The sequence below is a fragment of the Mustela erminea genome, chromosome 1, assembly GCF_009829155.1.
Source record: "Mustela erminea isolate mMusErm1 chromosome 1, mMusErm1.Pri, whole genome shotgun sequence".
Taxonomy (NCBI): domain Eukaryota; kingdom Metazoa; phylum Chordata; class Mammalia; order Carnivora; family Mustelidae; genus Mustela; species Mustela erminea.
The window spans coordinates 145,509,900-145,528,228 of NC_045614.1; the positions used below are offsets into that span (position 1 = coordinate 145,509,900).

The 18,329-nt window shown below is 38.1% G+C and overlaps 1 protein-coding gene across 4 annotated transcripts in view; it reads left to right on the forward strand.

Annotated features, from left to right (window-relative positions):
- Positions 1-1,671: 1,671 nt before the first annotated feature.
- Positions 1,672-18,329, forward strand: part of LOC116592643 (ceruloplasmin) — a 55,878-nt gene continuing 39,220 nt past the window's right edge. For 2 of the 4 annotated variants that reach the window (XM_032345950.1, XM_032345958.1), the window contains exons 1-6: positions 1,672-2,131; positions 9,539-9,786; positions 11,398-11,610; positions 12,376-12,549; positions 14,392-14,646; positions 15,674-15,845. In XM_032345950.1, coding sequence (XP_032201841.1) covers positions 1,989-2,131; positions 9,539-9,786; positions 11,398-11,610; positions 12,376-12,549; positions 14,392-14,646; positions 15,674-15,845 — 1,205 coding nt within the window. In that variant the 5' untranslated portion in view covers positions 1,672-1,988. The remainder of the gene's footprint in view (positions 2,132-9,538; positions 9,787-11,397; positions 11,611-12,375; positions 12,550-14,391; positions 14,647-15,673; positions 15,846-18,329) is intronic. The other 2 variants (XM_032345965.1, XM_032345974.1) reach the window with 2 other exon arrangements.

Genomic DNA, 18,329 nt, shown 5'->3' on the forward strand with positions numbered 1-18,329 from the left:
CCTGTCAGTGGCCTGTCAGTGGCCTCTCTTGTTTAGACAGTACCGGGTCTCAGAGCATTCTCCCCACTTCCCGCCATTCAGCAGCTGTATGACTTTTAACGGGAAGGATAACTGTCACAAAACAGGACAGAAATACGGACTTCGTGACCCTTCCTGCATTGCAACATAAAATATTTACTCCCACTGGGCAGGGTGTTACTGTTTAACCATTTCATTTTGTCCCCAGTGTATGGGATGCTCCCAATATACATTCTGAAGCTCTCAGTAACTACCTGAGCAGTTTTTGTTTGTTTGGGGAGTTTTTTGGGGTGGGAGTGGGGTAGACCAGCTGAAAGAAGGACAGGACACTTGCTGTGATCTGATCACTGTCCTCACGTCCCTCAGGGCTGAGTTTGAGCATGGAGTAGAGGATGAGAAAGAAGCAAATGTCCAGAAAGCTGCTGGCTCATATAGTGGCTTTGTGCCATTCTCCCTTTGGAAAGAATGCTAAAAGATGTCCCCTCTGAGTAGACCATTTGGAAATAGGAACCTCCCCGAGGCTCCAGTATTTAAAAGGAACAGTGTCTTAGAAGGCACAGATTTGGGCCAGGGGTCCTCTCAGTGAGCATGAAGGCACTACAGTTAAAGGTAGCTCTGGAAGGAGGTCTTGGGACATCCTGGGCAATGTGACTCGGTTTTCTCTATCAGGGCAGTTAGGTAAGATACTATGACCCAGTGAGAGCAGCATCTCTGTGTGATTTAACATGGTGGGTCATTTCAATTATCCTGTTGTCAACAGTCCTCTGAGACTGAGATTTTACAGGTAAGGAAACTGAGTCCAGGGTTAAATATCATACCTGATGTGACGTGATGTGCCATTGGATTTTGATCTTCATCCTGCTCTCTTCCCTGGCACTCATCATTGTCCTTCTCTGGTTTATTTTTCTCCCTAGCATTTGCTGCTCATACTAGCTGTTTCACTCTTCATTTGTACATTGTCAGTCTTTCACAATTAAATTGTAGGCTGATGAAAGTAGGAATTCATGTCTGCTGTACCCCCAGTGCTTAGAATAGGACCTGGTGCACAGCAGACTCTCTCGGGAACACCTATTAAATTAATGGATTGTACAAACATCAGGGTCCTTTCTCCTATACCAGTCTATTTCTATAAACAACTTTAGACAAAGAATAATGAATTGAAGATTCTAGAGGAAAAGGCTATATTAACACAAAATGTGCAGTGTTACAACCAGAATTTTCTGTTAATAAACTTCTATTTACTTCTGATAATAAACTTCTGTTTACTAAGAGCAACCTTTGCTTTTGCAAACAGATTTACTTATGTCTGATTTCTTTGATGATAAAACAGAATTATCAACCCCTATTATGCTCTATTATTTATTTGCATATAGCAATGCAGAATAATATGGTAAACTTCCTATGTAGATGAGTGCAGAGCATCCAAAATAGATAAATCCTTAAATCCTTCAAAATAAGATTCTTATTGTGGGGTACTTAAATTTGGCACACTAAATATCATGTTTTGTATCACCAAGTTGCAACTAAGTATTGTTAGCTGTTTCAAAAGTGAAGAGTGATATGTTTTAAACTGTTTTTGCATAATTTCCTCCTGATTTTTTAGAGTTCACTGCGTGCAGGGCACTGTACTGTGGCTTATTGTTCGAGGAACAAAGGGAACATTTAGCGATGTTTTTTGCCCTCCTGGAATTTACACAATAAATGGAAGAAAGCAGAGTTATGCACACTCTAGCGGCTCCAACAATAACTGTTGACTTTTTATTTGTAATCAGAGAAGCCTGGCAACGGAAAACTTTTCTTTCTGAGTTTACCAGAACTGAGCTGAAGTGGGAAACGTTATTTGCTTTGACGAAACAATTTACTTTTGTGCAACATTAAGCTGTGTCAATCAAGCAAACAAAGGAAGAAAGCATAAAATTGCCGGCTTCTGATTTCACCTCATTGCTTCTTAGGCTCCAAGAGGAAAAAAAATGAAGACTTTGTGGCTGGGTATTTTTCTATTTTTCTATAGTAACTCAGCCTGGGCAAAAGAGAAGCATTATTACATTGGAATTATTGAAACAACTTGGGACTATGCCTCTGACAGTGAGAAGAAACTTATTTCAGTTGACAAGTAAGTCACTATTTTTCTTGTTCATTTGTTTAAAGACCAAATTTATAAACTATCAATTAAAAAATAAAGGCAATAAGATAAAATATTTTATTAATTTGTAGTGTATAGAAACTTCAAAATGTGGACTGGAAATCCAGGAAACTTTAATAAATCTCTAAATTCCTGGGCATTTTTGGCTAGGGGGAAAGTCTGCCTAACTCCTTTCCCCTCAGTCCTGAGGGGATCTCCGGGCACTTCTTCTTATCTCCTCTGGTTATTATTTTGTCTCTCATCAGGATTCAGTCTTATTTTCTGTTTATGCAAAAGTTCCTTAATTTAAATAATGGCAGTATAAAATGTTATGTTTATCATACCACTTATTGATTACTAGTAGGTAAGAATAAAATGTTTTTTAATCCTTTAAAACATCATTTATAGAAATCAAACACCATTTTAACAAATATGGTGTTACTGTGCTCAGTACTTGTTGGATGACACCGGACATTTAATCCAATTTGTCTCTCTCAGCATCAGCCTGCTAATCTGTAAAATGGGGATTAAAAAATACCTCGTAGGGTTCTTTGAAGAGTGGCTGCATATAAAGCTCTTAGTGTAGTGCTTGGTCCATCACACAGGTACAAAACATGTGAGATATTTATAGTGATCCCCCCCCCCAAAAAAACTGTGTAACTTAAAGGTTTTCATGTTTTAGGTGAACCTTCCCCACCTTATATTAAGCAAAAGTCACCCTACAGAAATGCAAAAGTATCATTCTTGATGTTTTAACAATGGAAATTTATACTGAGGTCATCACTTTTAATAATGCTAATTAAATATTTATCACCATAACTAATGCTCACTACTTTTAAAAATGTATTGTAGGGGGGCGCCTGGGTGGCTCAGTGGGTTAAGGCCTCTGCCTTCAGCTCTGGTCATGATCCCAGGGTCCTGGGATCGCGCCCCACATACAGCTCTCTGCTCAGTGGGGAGCCTGCTTCTCTCTCTCTCTCTCTGCCTGCCTCTCTGCCTACTTGTGATCTGTCTGTCAAATAAATAAATAAAATCTTTAAAAAAAAATGTATTGTAATGGTGACAAAGCACAAATGAACCCAATGACCATCAGGTCCTAAGATTATATCTTTAAAAATAGCTAAGCAAGTATACTAATTTTCATAATTGGTATATAATCAATTTCATTGATTCTGTTGACGGGTATATGCTATTCTCATTCATTTTATGCATGTTTGAAATTTTTCACAATAAAAGATAATGCATAGCTGATGATAATATTTAATCATTATGGTATTAATTTAGTAATGTACGGTAACAAAAGTTTCTGACCTAAAAATAACCGATCGCAAACAAAACTAATACACCTTTCAATAATTGCTTTAAGTCTGGTTTTTAGGTAGTGGTTTCTTCTTGGGAATGTGACCTGATTTCATGACTCCACCAAACTATTTTGTATAGTGGCAGTATTTTCCCTGATTAAATACAATGTAAATTATATGCAGTTTCTATAGGAAACAAAACACATTAAAAAAAAAAAAAGTACTTCTATACTCCATGTTCCCACCCACCATTCTTCTGCTCTTATTCATGATCAAAAATCAAATCAGCTACACTAGACATAAACTAAATGCAAAACATTGCCCCAAGCATACTTCCATAAAGAAGTCTGTGATTCCAGAAGTGAGGGAAGAGAGAGGGAGTTTATTGAGAATGGTGGGGGAGGAGGGTTGGGGGACAGAGAATTCCTTTGGTTTTAAATACTCTCGTGTCTCCTCTGTGCTTAGGGAAGTTGCACAACATAGGTCTGATAATCTGTGGCTTCAGCAACAGCCTAGAGTCATGTGAACTCTAAAGGGCACTGGTCACTCTGCCTGTGATCTTTTTTTAAAATAAATCTGAGCAGTGACTACTGAACAGAGCTTTAGCCATTTCACCAATACTATACTAAACTTTTTGTAAAGATGAGTTTAGGTAACAATTTGTCTTTCCCTTCGTTGTCTCTGATTACCAGCATGTCCATCAGTCTTTGTTCAGGCTGTCGGAACAGAATATCACAGACTGGGTAGCTTATTAACAACAGAAATCTATTTTTCTAGAGGCTGAGAAGTTCAAAGTCAGGGTACCAACAAGAGCTCTCTTCCTGGTTCATAGCCCTTTCATTGCGTCCTCACATGGTGGAAGAAGCTAGGAATCTCTCTGGAACCTCTTTCATGGGACACTAATCTCATTTATGAGGGCTCCATTCTCATGACCTAGGCATATCACCAAAGGCCCCATCTCCTTATCCATCACATTGGAGGTGGCTCTAACCCTCCAGAACCTGTACGTATGAAGAGCTATCACTCTCATGGTCTATATGATATTCGATGGTACAGTTGACTTTAAAATAAGGTGATGACCCAGCAAAGGAAACAGTCAACAAAACTAAAAGCAACCTATGGAATGGGGGAAGATATTTGCAAATGTCTTAGCAGATAAAGGGCTAGTATCCAAAATCTGTAAGGGTCTTATCAAACTCAACACCCAAAACACAAAAAAATCCAATCAAGAAATGAGCAGAAGACATAAACAGACATTTCTTCAGAGAAGTCATACAAATAGTCAAGCAGACAGATGAAAAAATACATCACTCATCATCAGGGAAACACAAATCCAAACCACAATGAGATTCCACCTAACAACAGTCAGAATGGCTGAAATCAACAAGTCAGGAAACAACAGATGTTGGCAAGGATGGGGAGAAAAGGGAACCCTCTTAAACTGTTGGTGGGAATGCAAACTGCTACAGCCACTCTGGAAAACAGTATCGAGATTCCTCTAAAAGTTCAAAATAGAGCTACCTTATGAGCCAGCAATTGCACTACTAGATATTTATGCAAAGGATACAAACATAGTGATTCAGAGGGGGCACATGCACCCCAATGTTTATAGCAGCAATGTCCACAATAGCCAGACTATGGAAAGAGCCCAGATATCTATCGACAGAGGAATGGAGAAACAGGTGTTATTGTATATAATGGAATACCACTGAGCCATCAAAAAGAATAAAGTCTTGCCTTTTCCAATGTGAATGGAGCTAGAGGGTATTATGCTAAGTGAAATAAGGCAGTCAGAGAAAGACAATACCATACATACCACTTCACTCATGTGGAATTTAAGAAAAAAAAAACAGATGAACATAAGGGAAAGGAAGGAAAAATAAAATAAGATGAAAACAGAGAGGGAGGCAAGCCATCAGAGACTCTGAACTCTAGGAAACAAACTAAAGGTTACTGGAGGGGCAGTGGGTGTAGGGGTAACTGGGAGATTAAGAAGGACACTTGATGTAATGAACCCTGGGTATTGTATGCAAATGATAAATCACTAAATTCTATCCCTGAAAGTAATAATATAGTATATGTTAACTACATTGAATTTAAATAAATAAATAAATAAACAAGCAAATAAATAAATAAAACTAAATAAAAATAAAATAGGACAATGATCTGGGTGCACCTAATCTATACCAGAGAATCCCTAGTGAAAGAAGAGAATGAGAAGAGATTTGAGGTGATTCAAGAAAATACTGCTGACTTGCATTTGGAAGAGGTCACGTGAGAAGGAGTACAGTGGCTATGAGGAGCTGGGTCAGGTCCTCAGCTTACATCCAGCCTGGTTACATCCAGCCCAGAAGTGGGGGTGTCAATCCTACAACCGCAGTGAACTGAATTCTGTCAATAACCTGACTGAGTTTGGAAGTGGATTTCTCCAGCACCTCCAGATGAGAAAGCACCTTGATGTCAGCCTTGTGATAACCTGAGCGGAGAAGTCAGTCACGCTGTGCCAGACTTCCAACCCACGGAACTGTGATATAATCAGAGGGTGTTGTTTGAAGTTGCTATGTGATAATTTGTTATTTGGCAATAGAAAACTAATGTTCAGTGTCTCGACTGATGAAGCCAAGAATCCAGAAACTTTTCCCATATATTACCCACAGTTTAGTAATTATGCCTAAACATAAACCAAGACGACTCAAGTGCATTCTGAATTTATGGAAGGATGTAGCATTATTATCATCTTACTAAGTCAGTATAAAAAATTTTTTTTAATTCCACTACCATTAAAAACTCACTTCTGAGTGTGAATCTACCAGAAACTGTATTGGTTATAGGATTCTAGAAGCTGAGGGGATAAAAAAGAAGGATGTGATTACTGACAGGGAGGTAGTATCTAGTGGTTGTAATGAGCAAAAAAGAGCCTGTTAAAATTGTCAACAGGAAGAACTACAATTAATATGAATTATCTGGTTCAAAGATCAACTACAATGGATTCTTTTGACTGAATATCTGACTGGCAAACTTCCTGCAGGCTTCTAGTAACTAACTCTTGTCCCTAAGCTGTGCTCTTGAAATTAAATAGACATCTTCTAATGATCCTTTGATGTTCTTTTGGAGACAGAACATAATCAAATAGACTTCTCTCAGAATATCATATCATATGATATGAAATATTTCCCAATTTGGTTAAGTTAATTTTATTAAAAAAGAAAAGAAGGGAAACATATTTCACATATTGCTGTGTATATAAAAGAAATTCCAAATGTCAAAAACCCTGAAAATGTTATAACTTCTGATCAATTAGTTCAAAAGCAGTTTTTGCCTCCCCCAAATCTCTGGGTACAAAGAGTGAATCCCAAGGCTTAGGCCATGCTCCTCCTGTATCAGGAGGGGATTAAGACAGGGGAACTTCCATGCAACAAAGGCATTCCGACAAAACCCACTGCATTTTATTGAAATGGGATGTGACATGTTCTCACGTGTTTCAGAGTCACGCTCAGAAAATACAAGTACACAGTGTATTTGAGTGAAGCCCGAAGAATTTGAGGGCCTTCGTAAAATGTGAATCAAGAGGGCATTTTAGAACACGGATTAGAATCTGAATTTAAATATCAGGACTGATCTCCTACCACTAGGAGACACTGGAGAAAGTTTACCCTCAGACCTGGATGGGCTTGTGTAAGACTGAGTGTGCCAGGGCCTGCTGGGGCGACCGGAGAGGAACTCCATCTCTGCACCGTGAGCCGTGCTCTCACTGTGTGCCTCACGGAAATCCTACTCTTGTGAACCTTCTCGCGGCAGTCCCGACTGGATGAATCTGCTTTTAATCTCAGTAGCCTGTAGTGCCTCAGAATTTTGCTGTTGTTAAAACATCTGCTTATGAGAACTCCCCCGTTCATGCTAATGCTGCAGTGTTGGAGGGAGAATTCACCCCCTCTGTCCTGCTGTTTTCCCATGCATTGTGATGTTCTCGAAATCCCTCTGAGCCTTCCTGAATTCGTTTTTCTATTTTATTCTAATGAAATGGAAACTCAAACAATTAGAAAATGAAAACAATTAGGAGAAACTCAGCAAAAGAGGTCACTTCTTTGTTTTCTAACGCCCAGCTTGGCGCCCTTCCCATCAAAAAGGGGCGTCGTCGTTCTACAGTGACAAGGATGAGATACTTGTCATCCTCAGAGTCCTCTGGCTAACCCAAGGCATGGTGCTCTGCTGTTTTCCGCACCTGCTGCTGCTGCCCAAACTCAGCCCCTGGAGCTCCAAGCAGCTCTGCTCACTGGCTCCCGTTCTCAGAAGTACTCAGATGTCCTCATGCAACTATACCACTGGCCTGGCCACTACCATGGTAGGTTCTGGAAACAGAGCTTGCCACCTTTCTGTCTCGCCTTCCCAAGAAATCCCACTGCATCTGGGATTAGGCAGCTCTCTTCCCCTTCATTTTGGAGTCTTCAATATTCAGGTTACCCACGCCCAGTGCTGAATGCCTGCAACACAACACACCGGGGTGTTTCTTAGTAACTTTGAATGCCTGAGCCCCTGCCCAGATGCGCACCATCAGAAACAATGGCGCTGGGGTTCAGGAGTTTGCCTTGCATTAAGGTCTTCAGTAGATCCCCAGGCACATTAAAACTTAAGAAATATTAGGCTGCGGGGAGCCTGGGTGGCTCAGTGGGTTAAAACCTCTGCCTTCAGCTCAGGTCATGATTTTCAGGGTCCTGGGATCAAGCCCCGCATCCATGCTGTGCTCAGCAGGGAGCCTGCATTCTCCTCTCTCTCTCTGCCTGCCTCTCTCTGCCTACTTGTGATCTCTGTCTGTCAAATAAATTTAAAAGAAAAAGAAAAAGAAATATTAGGCTGCAACCCTAGAATTTTGAACAACTAGGCCTTTAAACTCTGTAGCAACAGTAGTCCAGAGCTCCCAGACAAGCCCTCCTCTTCTCCTGAAGAAAAGAAGGAAACCTCTCTCTCACTCTCTCCGATGAGCTTACAGCTGTGGAAATAAGACGAAGTTTATTCTCCATTCAGACTTCCGGCGCCATGGGGGTTGAGTAGCAACCGAAAGAATCAAAGGTCACTGTGGTGAATGTTGGCAAGAGACACACACACACACACACACATACACACATACTCATAGGAAGAAACACAAACCTCAGATCATTAGCTTGAGTGTTAGCGGTTTTTATTCCCCTGGAGGAGTTCCTGTTTGTGGCAGGGCTTGCCAAAGTCCAGGTTTTAAGTGTGTCCTCCTCAATGGGTAACACTAATCACTCTCCCTCAGCAATCCCGAGCCTTCTGTTAAGGACAACGTAAGCATCACTTTAAAGTTTGAATACCAAACTCACTTTCTTTTCCTTTCTTGTCTTTCTTTCTCCTCCTCTTCCTGCCCAGTTATAATTTAATTTGCTAATATTTTTAGAAGAGTTTTGAGCAACTATGAATCAGCCACTAAGCAGAATGTAAATATTCAGTGTTCAAGTATTTTCAGTAGCAAGGGATTAAAAGAACATAAGGGTAATTTGAATCCAAAGGTAATTTTAAAACCCACACATATTGCATGCACCAATGCTAATCTTGGTTTAGTGATGCTAAAAGAAATACAAATACAAATAAAACTAATTTAGCATCATAAATTTTATTTATATAGGAAAACAAAACATATGCACACACCAAAGTCTCAAATATCCAGATTAACTGCTTATAAACTCATTTTTTTCTAGTAGCTGAAAGAGGTATACTGTGAGTAAACTCTTAACTGCTTTATCTTAATATTTCACTTTAATTTTGTATTCTTTTTCATAACACCTCTGGGTTTTAACATAAAAATCCTGTAGAAAAATACTCTGGTAAGATATACCATATTTTATGGTGCCTTCACACATGATTCTCTGCTACACACCTGAGGTGGAATACCTCACAGTTAAAATAACAGGATGAGTACACTTTCTCCTCTCCATTTTTTGGGAAGCGTCCATACAACAATAGGCAAACATTTCATGTGATGTGGTTATTAATTTCTCTTTAATCACATGAGATGTTATAATTATAACGTTATCCCCTGAAATGATGGCTTCTGATAGAGTTGTCTTCTTTTCCTTTGCAGGGAGCATTCCGATGTCTATCTTCAAAATGGCCCAAATAGAATTGGAAGGATCTATAAGAAGGCTCTTTATCTTCAGTACACAGACAAAACCTTTACAACGGTTTTAGAAAAACCCATCTGGCTAGGGTTTTTAGGCCCTATTATCAAAGCTGAAACTGGAGATAATGTTTATGTACACTTAAAAAACTTTGCCTCTAGACCCTACACTTTTCATCCTCACGGAATAACTTACCGTAAGGAACATGAGGGTAAGTTCAGCTCATACTCTAGCTGGAATTTCCTCTAGCTTCTCTGTAGGAGCACTTTTTTAACTTGTAAATTATGGCTTCCCCTCTGGGATAAGACCTATCACTGTGTCATTTAGCTTTAAGCGATTTTATTAACATGTATTTTGGTTCATCATAATAAGGCTGTTTCCCTCGATTGCGCTTGCATTTTCAAGTGTGAACATAAGGGGACTTCTAGGCAGACTGATAGAATGAGTGAGTCAGTGAGAATGAGGACTTCCCTCCCAGCCAAAGAGAATGAGAGAACTAGGCAATGGGCATTAAGGCCTAGAAAAGGCAAACATCCAGAGGGAGGAAACAGGACTTGAAAGAGGGATTGTCTCACCTCTGAAGTTCCTATGTGTGAACATACTGTGGCCTTTGTCCCATACCATCCTAACTTGGGATAAACTCATTTTTAGTACTCAATGATGGTAATGATGAGTGAAAGAGGTGGTGTTTTGTCGTGGATAAGAGCAAGGGCTCTGAAAGTAATAGACCAAGTTTCAAGTGCAGCTTTGACTTTTATTGGCTGAGTGATCTTAAGCAAGTTCTTAAATTCTCTTAAATTCTCTGTGCTTCAATGTCCTCATATATAAAATAGTGACAATAATAGTACATAATAATAACTCAATGAACATCAGATATTATTATAAGCAAAAATGCGGAGGCCATGCTAACTGAAATTACAAGGATTAAGTCTAGAAATGAAGATAAAATTAGATTTTTTTTATTATTAATTTTCTTTTTTAAAGAGGTATTGCTTTAGAAGGTGATTGTTTTGACCATATATCTTTGTTTGTTCTTCTGAAACAAACAAATATGTTCCTAACATGGAGGTTGACTGCCGTCTTATTTCTTTTTTTATGATTTAATGGTATATTAGGGCATTACTCATTTTTAAGTTATGGTAGTTATATTGTGTTTCTGTGAAAAGGAAAAAGAGCTCTTATCCTTTAGAGGTACATATTCAAGTATTTATGAATGAAATTATATGATGCCTGGAATTTGCTTTAGAATAATTCGATGGTGATGGAGATAAGAGTAGGTGAGGGTATAGGGATAAGGATTGGCCTTGAGTTATCATTGTTAAAGTTCAATTGACAGGTACGTGGAAGTTCATTATATTATTTTCTCGGCTTTTACATGTTTCTGGAAATTTCCAAAATTTAAAGTACAAAATTTTTAAAAATCTGTAGTTACTTCATGGGCAAAAATTTGATATCATATAAGATGTTCCAAATTATAATAGAGAGTAGCCATTTTTCTCATGCTTCCATACCATGACCCCAAAACAAAAGTCGTTCTTTAAATTGCAAACCAAAAGTCACTATTCTCTATTACTACTCCCTTAAGAGTCAGTAAGTATAAAAAATAATAATGACCAAATTTTCTGTGAAGCTTCCAGACTCCTTAGACATTAGCCTCTCACTCCTTCACTCCTCTGTGTCCAAACAGGACATCACTACATCCCCAAGAGGGCACATACTAGAAATTGTATAAATGTTTGCTGAAGAAATTAATGGAGCATCTATTCTCTCATTTAAGTTCAAATACATTCATGTTGTAACTTTATCACATATTGCTTCCCAGGGGCCATCTATCCTGACAACACGACAGATTTTCACAAAGCAGATGACAAAGTGTATCCAGGCGAGCTGTACACATACGTATTGGATGCCACTGAAGACCAGAGTCCTGGTGAGGAAGATAGCAATTGTGTGACCAGGATTTACCATTCCCACATTGATGCTCCAAAAGATATTGCCTCAGGACTCATCGGACCCTTAATAATCTGTAAAAAAGGTACATTTTTTTCATTGTTGATCACAATGTATGACCAAAAGGCAAGAGACGGGGCATTTTGTTTTTTTTTAACTGTAAGTCAACTCTTCTATGTTATGATTGAGTAGGTAAGGTTGAGTGGGGGGGGGGGGGGAGGGTGAATCCAGAAAAAAAGGAAAGAAACAGCAAGACAGGAAAAAAAGAAGGGATAAATGGAACAAGCATTCACACACATTGCTAAACAGTAAGAAACATGCTTTCCTGGAAGATAGGTTTTGCTCTATGTAATTTCCAACAGTGATGTTGAAGAGATATATGACTTTACTGAAAATGACCCCCTTAGCAGCACTCCGTGGTGATAGTTCTGTAGCTATCTGTACTGTGTTGGTCAATACAGGATCACAGTATCTATTTCTAGCATCATGACAAAGATGACATAATTCAATAGCTTGAAACCTAATTCTTACTGGGATAATGAGTTACCTGAAAAGACTTACTGTCTCAGCTTATGGGACCAGAACATATACACACAACTTTAAATTCCAACCTTCACATCTGCCAAAGAGTATTGAATAATTATGTGGTCAGTGGATATTCAGATATATGAGGATCTCCACGCCCTGGACACTGACCATAAAATTTCCTGGTGTTTTCATGTTTGTAAAACAGAAGTGACTAATCCAGATTTGTGCTTTATAAGAAAAATAAATCTTTAAAGCTATAAATCACCTGCTAAAAATACATGTTAAAGATTAACTTCTACTAAAATAGTAATTTTCACTTCAGATTCTCTGGATAATGAAAAAGAAAAAAATATTGACCAAGAATTTGTGGTGATGTTTTCTGTGGTGGATGAAAATCTCAGCTGGTACCTAGATGACAACATTAAAAACTATTGCTCTGAACCAGAGAAAGTTGACAAAGATGATGAAGACTTCCAGGAGAGTAACAGGATGTATTGTAAGATTATAGAAGATGTGTTAATTTTGGTCTTATTTTTCTTGATCTATTAGGTCTGCTAGGTTTATCCTTCACATGAATAAGTAGTGTGCTTCTTTTTTTTTTTTTTTTTAAGATTTTTACTTATTTACTTGTCAGAGAGAGAGAGAGAGAGAGAACACAAGCAGGGGAAGCCGCAGGCAGAGAGAGAAGCAGACTGCCTGTTGAGCAAGCAGCCTGATGCTTGGGATCCAAGCAGGCTGGATCCCAAGACCCTAGGATCATGACCTGATATGAAGAGAGATGCTTAACAAATTGAGCCACCCAGGCATCACTAAGTTGTGTGTTTCTAGTATGGCCTTGATAAAAAGGCATATTAAATGTGCACTCCATATTCAGCTAGATCAAATCAAAACTCTGTGCCTAGTAAAACTGGATACACAAATTATTCCCAAACTAATAAGTAGAAAACATCGTCAATTATGGTTTAATGTATATGCATGTTATATTTATTTATATATTTGTTTAACCTCCAAACTCATCCCAAAAATTATTTGAGGCAGCCTAAAATTATTAAACTAAATGCTTAAAATTATACTTATATCATAAAGCATTGAACTGTATTTAGGAAAATAGTTCAAACCACTACTTCTACAAGGTATTTCTTTTACTCATACATTTTTCATCTGCATCATTTTTCTTCTAACTTTTAATTCACTTTATTTCCTCTAGAAATGCTTTGTTTATTGCCTAGATTTCTCCTTAGCTCTTAATTGTGCCCCCAGACACAAAATAATGAGCTTAGTAAAGTTTTCTATCACTCAGAATTTGCATTAAAAAAATCACGTCTCTTAACATCAACTAGACCAAGAAGTATAGATTTTGTTTGTGTTTAGCTTCTTCAAAATAATCTTTACTCAAATCGGTAATACAAAAAATAACTACCAAAGCAGAAAAATAACTGACTAACAAAGTACAGAATTTTTTCACCAACTTTTGCTTATTTCTGGCTGGAAGGCCCTCTTTCTATACTTCAATCCTGCCTCTGTTCTGCAGTAATCAAAAATAGATGTTAGAAAAAGATACTCAAACATCTAGTTTGGGTCAGTCTGGTTGTACCGCTGTTGTATAATTCATGGTGCTACTGAGAACCAATTTTCACCGTACTTCTAGGACCACCGAGTTTGAATAGTGATCCTAAATTTCTTCAAAAGGCTTTACATCACCCTGCCTTTGGACTTAGGGCTTTGTGGCTCTGGTACTGGTGCCTACAATCCTTCCCCTGCATTTCTTCTTTCCTCCTTCACATCTCTTCTAATTTTTTCTGCCAATCTTTTCAAAAAAGAAAAGAAAAGAAAAAAGCTTTCCTTGTGTTATTACACAAGTAATTCATATTCACTTTAGAAAATTGGCAGAGTTCTGATAGGCAGAAAGAAAACATTAAAGCCATTCATATTACCCCTGTCAATATGATACATGATTGATTACTAAATAAGCTTCAGTCTTTTAAAAAATTTATGTGTAGACATTTTGTATGTGTATGAATATAAACACATATTTTTATTTATAAATACACATACTAATGAGGATAGCTCCTAACGGAGAAAGAAAACAGGTTTCATCTTCAGTGTTATGTTCATCTACTAATGCTGTGTTGACAAAATTCCTGAGGCTGATTTCAGGTCTAAAATAAGAGCGCTGTGATTGATTAGTGATGTCTGATGTGGGTACAGGAGGGAGGAATAGCAACAGGATATATGTCATGTATTTTCCATCCCAAATTCATTCTGTTTCTATAGAGATGACTATTACTGTCCCAGGCACCAATGTCTGTGAGTCACAATCTCTGTTCTTGGCTTACAGCTGTGAATGGATATGTTTTCGGAAGTCTCCCGGGACTCTCCATGTGTGCAGAGGACAGAGTCAGATGGTACCTTTTTGGTATGGGTAATGAAGTGGATGTGCATGCAGCCTTCTTCCACGGCCAGGTGTTGACTAATAAGAACTACCGAATTGATACAGTCAATCTCTTTCCTGCTACCCTCTTCGAAGCTTTCATGGTGGCCCAGAATCCTGGAGAATGGATGCTTAGCTGTCAGAATCTTAACCACCTGAAAGGTAAGGCATCTTTACCCAAAATGAGCTGTCAGCTGAAATAGCATCATGTCTCAGTTACACCACTAATGAGGTAATTATGGGGAATCAGGAATAATCTGAACCTTGAACTGGTAATGTAATTTCATTCCTATGACAGTATGCATCATAATGTAATAAAAAGGACTGAAAGACTGGAATTTTATAAAGTAATAAAATGTGAAATTGTACTAATTTGAGGAAAATAACAACTGGTTCTGATTGTGTACTCCTGTCCTAAAAGTTTAATTCCCTATATAACTTCTCAGCTTTGTAAAATACACATTATCGTAAATGCCAGAAGATTTGCATGTGGTGCTGAAAGATAGTTTTTTTTTTCTTGGTTCTATCAAATATAACCAACTTTGTTCTTTGAAGTCCAGCTGTTCCTTGGTTTTACTAGTTAAATTCCTCCTCTATCTCTTCAATATAAGAACATTCTTAGTTCTTAAAAAAATACTAGTTTGTAATATTGATCTACTGAAGAAATTAACTTTAATCTGGGTCTTTTGGTATGTTAACTCTGACCTTCAGACATAACCTCACCTATTAAATATGACCTTGGCCTCAGAAGACCCAACACACTGGGAGCATAACCATTTTGATATTGTCTGAGAACAATAATCATATATGCTCGTTCTATTCCTCCTCCTCCACTCCACCTTGGCCCTTAAAATATGAAGTGAAGCCAAACCTCTCTTCATTAATTATCTATTAATGTGTCCCAAATTTCCCAACAAAAGACCTCCCAAGTGAAACCACAAAGATTGGTACCACATTTTTAATAATACTAGTGTTTAATATCTCTTTTCTGTGCCATATAGAGAAGTTTTACTGCTTGAATTTTCCACCAGTAATTTAGTTACTGCAGTTTACTCTAATTTTTAGTATTGTTTCTAGCTGTCTATTTCTTCAATTCCCTTCTGTTATTTCACCGGCAGTGTTTACAAGGCAATAGGAGGGAAAAACCACTGGCTCCATTAACCAATGTCTCCTTCCATGTGGCTTTCAGCTGGTCTCCAGGCCTTTTTCCAGGTCCAAGACTGTAACAAGCCTTCATCAGAGGACAATATTCGTGGGAAACATGTTAGACATTACTACATCGCTGCTGAGGAAATTGTCTGGAACTATGCACCTTCTGGAATAGACATCTTCACCAAAGAAAACTTAACAGCCCCTGGAAGGTAATTCAGGAAAAAGACTATTATTTCAAAATAGGACTCGAAAGAAAGAAAGAAAGTAGAAAGAAAGAGAGAAAGAAAGAAAGAGAGAGAGAGAGAGAGAGAGAAAGAAAGATCCACAAAAGATGGAATCAGGAATTAACATTATAACTGGTACCTTAAACTGAGTAACTACACTGCTAAATATTTATTAAAGTTTTTGGTATGAGTCTCCCTTTAGAAATATGACTTTTGAGTTCATGAAAGAAAACGATTTTAAAAATTATCAGATACTTAACAAGTTCCTCAGAAAATACCAAGTATAATGAGACTGATCAATGCATTAGCTTTCCTTTCATGAAAATACAGCACTATACTTTGGCTAATTGAAATCAAATAAAAATTAGTTAATTAATTGGCTAATTAATTAATTTTTTTAAATAAGAGAAAATACAGCATTGTGCAATCCAGCAGTATTAAGTACATTCACAAAATTGTACCATCATCCACACTATCCATTTCTAGAACTTTGCCATCATTCTAAATAGAAAGACTGCATCCATTAAATAGTAGCTTTCTAATCCCTGATAACTTCTACTTCCTATCTCTATGAATTTGCCTATTCTGGGCACTTAATACAAGTGGGATGATGGGAGTATTTGTCCTTTTTAGTCTGGCTTATTTCACTTAGCATAATGTTTTCATGGTTCATCCATGTTGTAGCATTTGTTCTTCTTCAAGGCTCAGTAATATTCCATTTTACACATGTATCACATTTTATTTATCCATCTGTCTGTTGATGAAAATTTGGGTTGTTTCCATTTTTGGCTATTGTGAATAATGCAACTATGAACATGGAAGGATGAGCATTGTTTACATCTCTGCTTTCAATTCTTTTGTGTACATCCCAGGAATGGAATTGCTCAATCATGTGACAATTGCATTTTTAATTTTTTGAGGAACAGCCATATTGTTTTCTACAGTGGCTGTACCAGTTTACATTTCCCCCAGTAATGTACAAGAGCTCCAATTTCTCCACTTCCTTGCCAATATTTATTTCACATTTTTTTATAATAGGCATCTTATTGGTTGTGAAGTTGTATCTTATTGTGGTTTTGACTTGTATTTTACTGATGATTAGTGAAGTTGAACATCTTTTCATGTTCTTGTTGGTGATTCAGAGAAACATCTCTTCAAGTCCTCAAGTCCCATTGTTGAATTGGGTCGTTTGTTTTTGTTCTTGTTGGTAGTGGTTGTTAAAGCCTATGACTTCCTTACATATTTTGGATATTAACCTCTTACCAGATATATGTTTTGCAAATATTTTCTCCCATTCTATGGGTTTTATTTTCACTCTCTTGACAGTATCCTTAGATTCACAGAAACTACTGTCCATTTCTAATAACTTCCACAGCCTCCCAGCCGTTCTTCCCTGCTTAGACTTCTTTCCTACTATCCATTCTCTATAAAGCACCCAAAGTAAGCTTTCCAAAACGTTGATGAGATTATGTCACACCCCTGCTTCAAGTCCCTGCTCAAACATCACCTCCTAAGGGGAGCTTTATTTGCCCCCAAGCTCCTTGGAAAGGTTAAGTAGCTTACTCAATGACACATGCCTTGTCCATGCCAGGCCTGCCTCCACCCAGGTCTGTGATTCCTGAAGCAGATGTTTAGGTCCCAGTCTACACTGACATCCAGATGCAATGACTCCAAAGCTGCATCTTGTAAATTGTAGATTTGCATTTAAAATTGTTTAAAAGACACCCCACTTGGATGAGGTCCCTTCAAATCAGTATGTCCAATCTGAACCTATTGTCTTCCCTGTATGTCTGAGCTTCCTCCTCTGTGTGAATAGTATCAATCACTGTGCATCCCTCAGTCAAGCCTGAAACCTGAGCACCATCCCTGACTCCCCACGTTACCACTCCCTCCTTCTCTCTTCATTATGTACTGCCTCGGTGTATCCTAAATGTCTCCAACAGTTGTCTACTTTTCCCCGACCTGAGGGATCCTCTTAAAATACTACTCCTGAATGCTCACATCTTTCAGAGCTTTCCCACTGCTCTGGGATGGAGTACTGAAACTTTAACTGGGTCCTCCTTATCTCTCCAAGTCTCACTCTCTCTCTTCTGCCTCTTTCTCTCTCTTTTGCCCTGCCCCGTTCACCATGCTCCGGTCATATTTTATAAAACATGCTGCATTCACTCTTTCCTCTGAACCTTCCACAGTGTGTTGCTTCTTTGTAAATACCCACCCCATTCTCCCCACCACATATATTTCATCTTTCTAACTTGACTCTCTCTCTTCTAGATCATTTTGAAAAATCACTTTCTTTGGAAAGTTTTTGGGGCCTTTTCCCAATGCTTCCCTTAAGCCCAGGAGAATGTTCCATAACACCCTGTGCTTATTGCTTGTTATTATGTTGATCAGTTCATAGTCTGTCTTCTCTGATCAGTATAAAGTCCCTGTGGACAGGGCTGGGTCCAGCTTGCTTCTGGTTATACCATC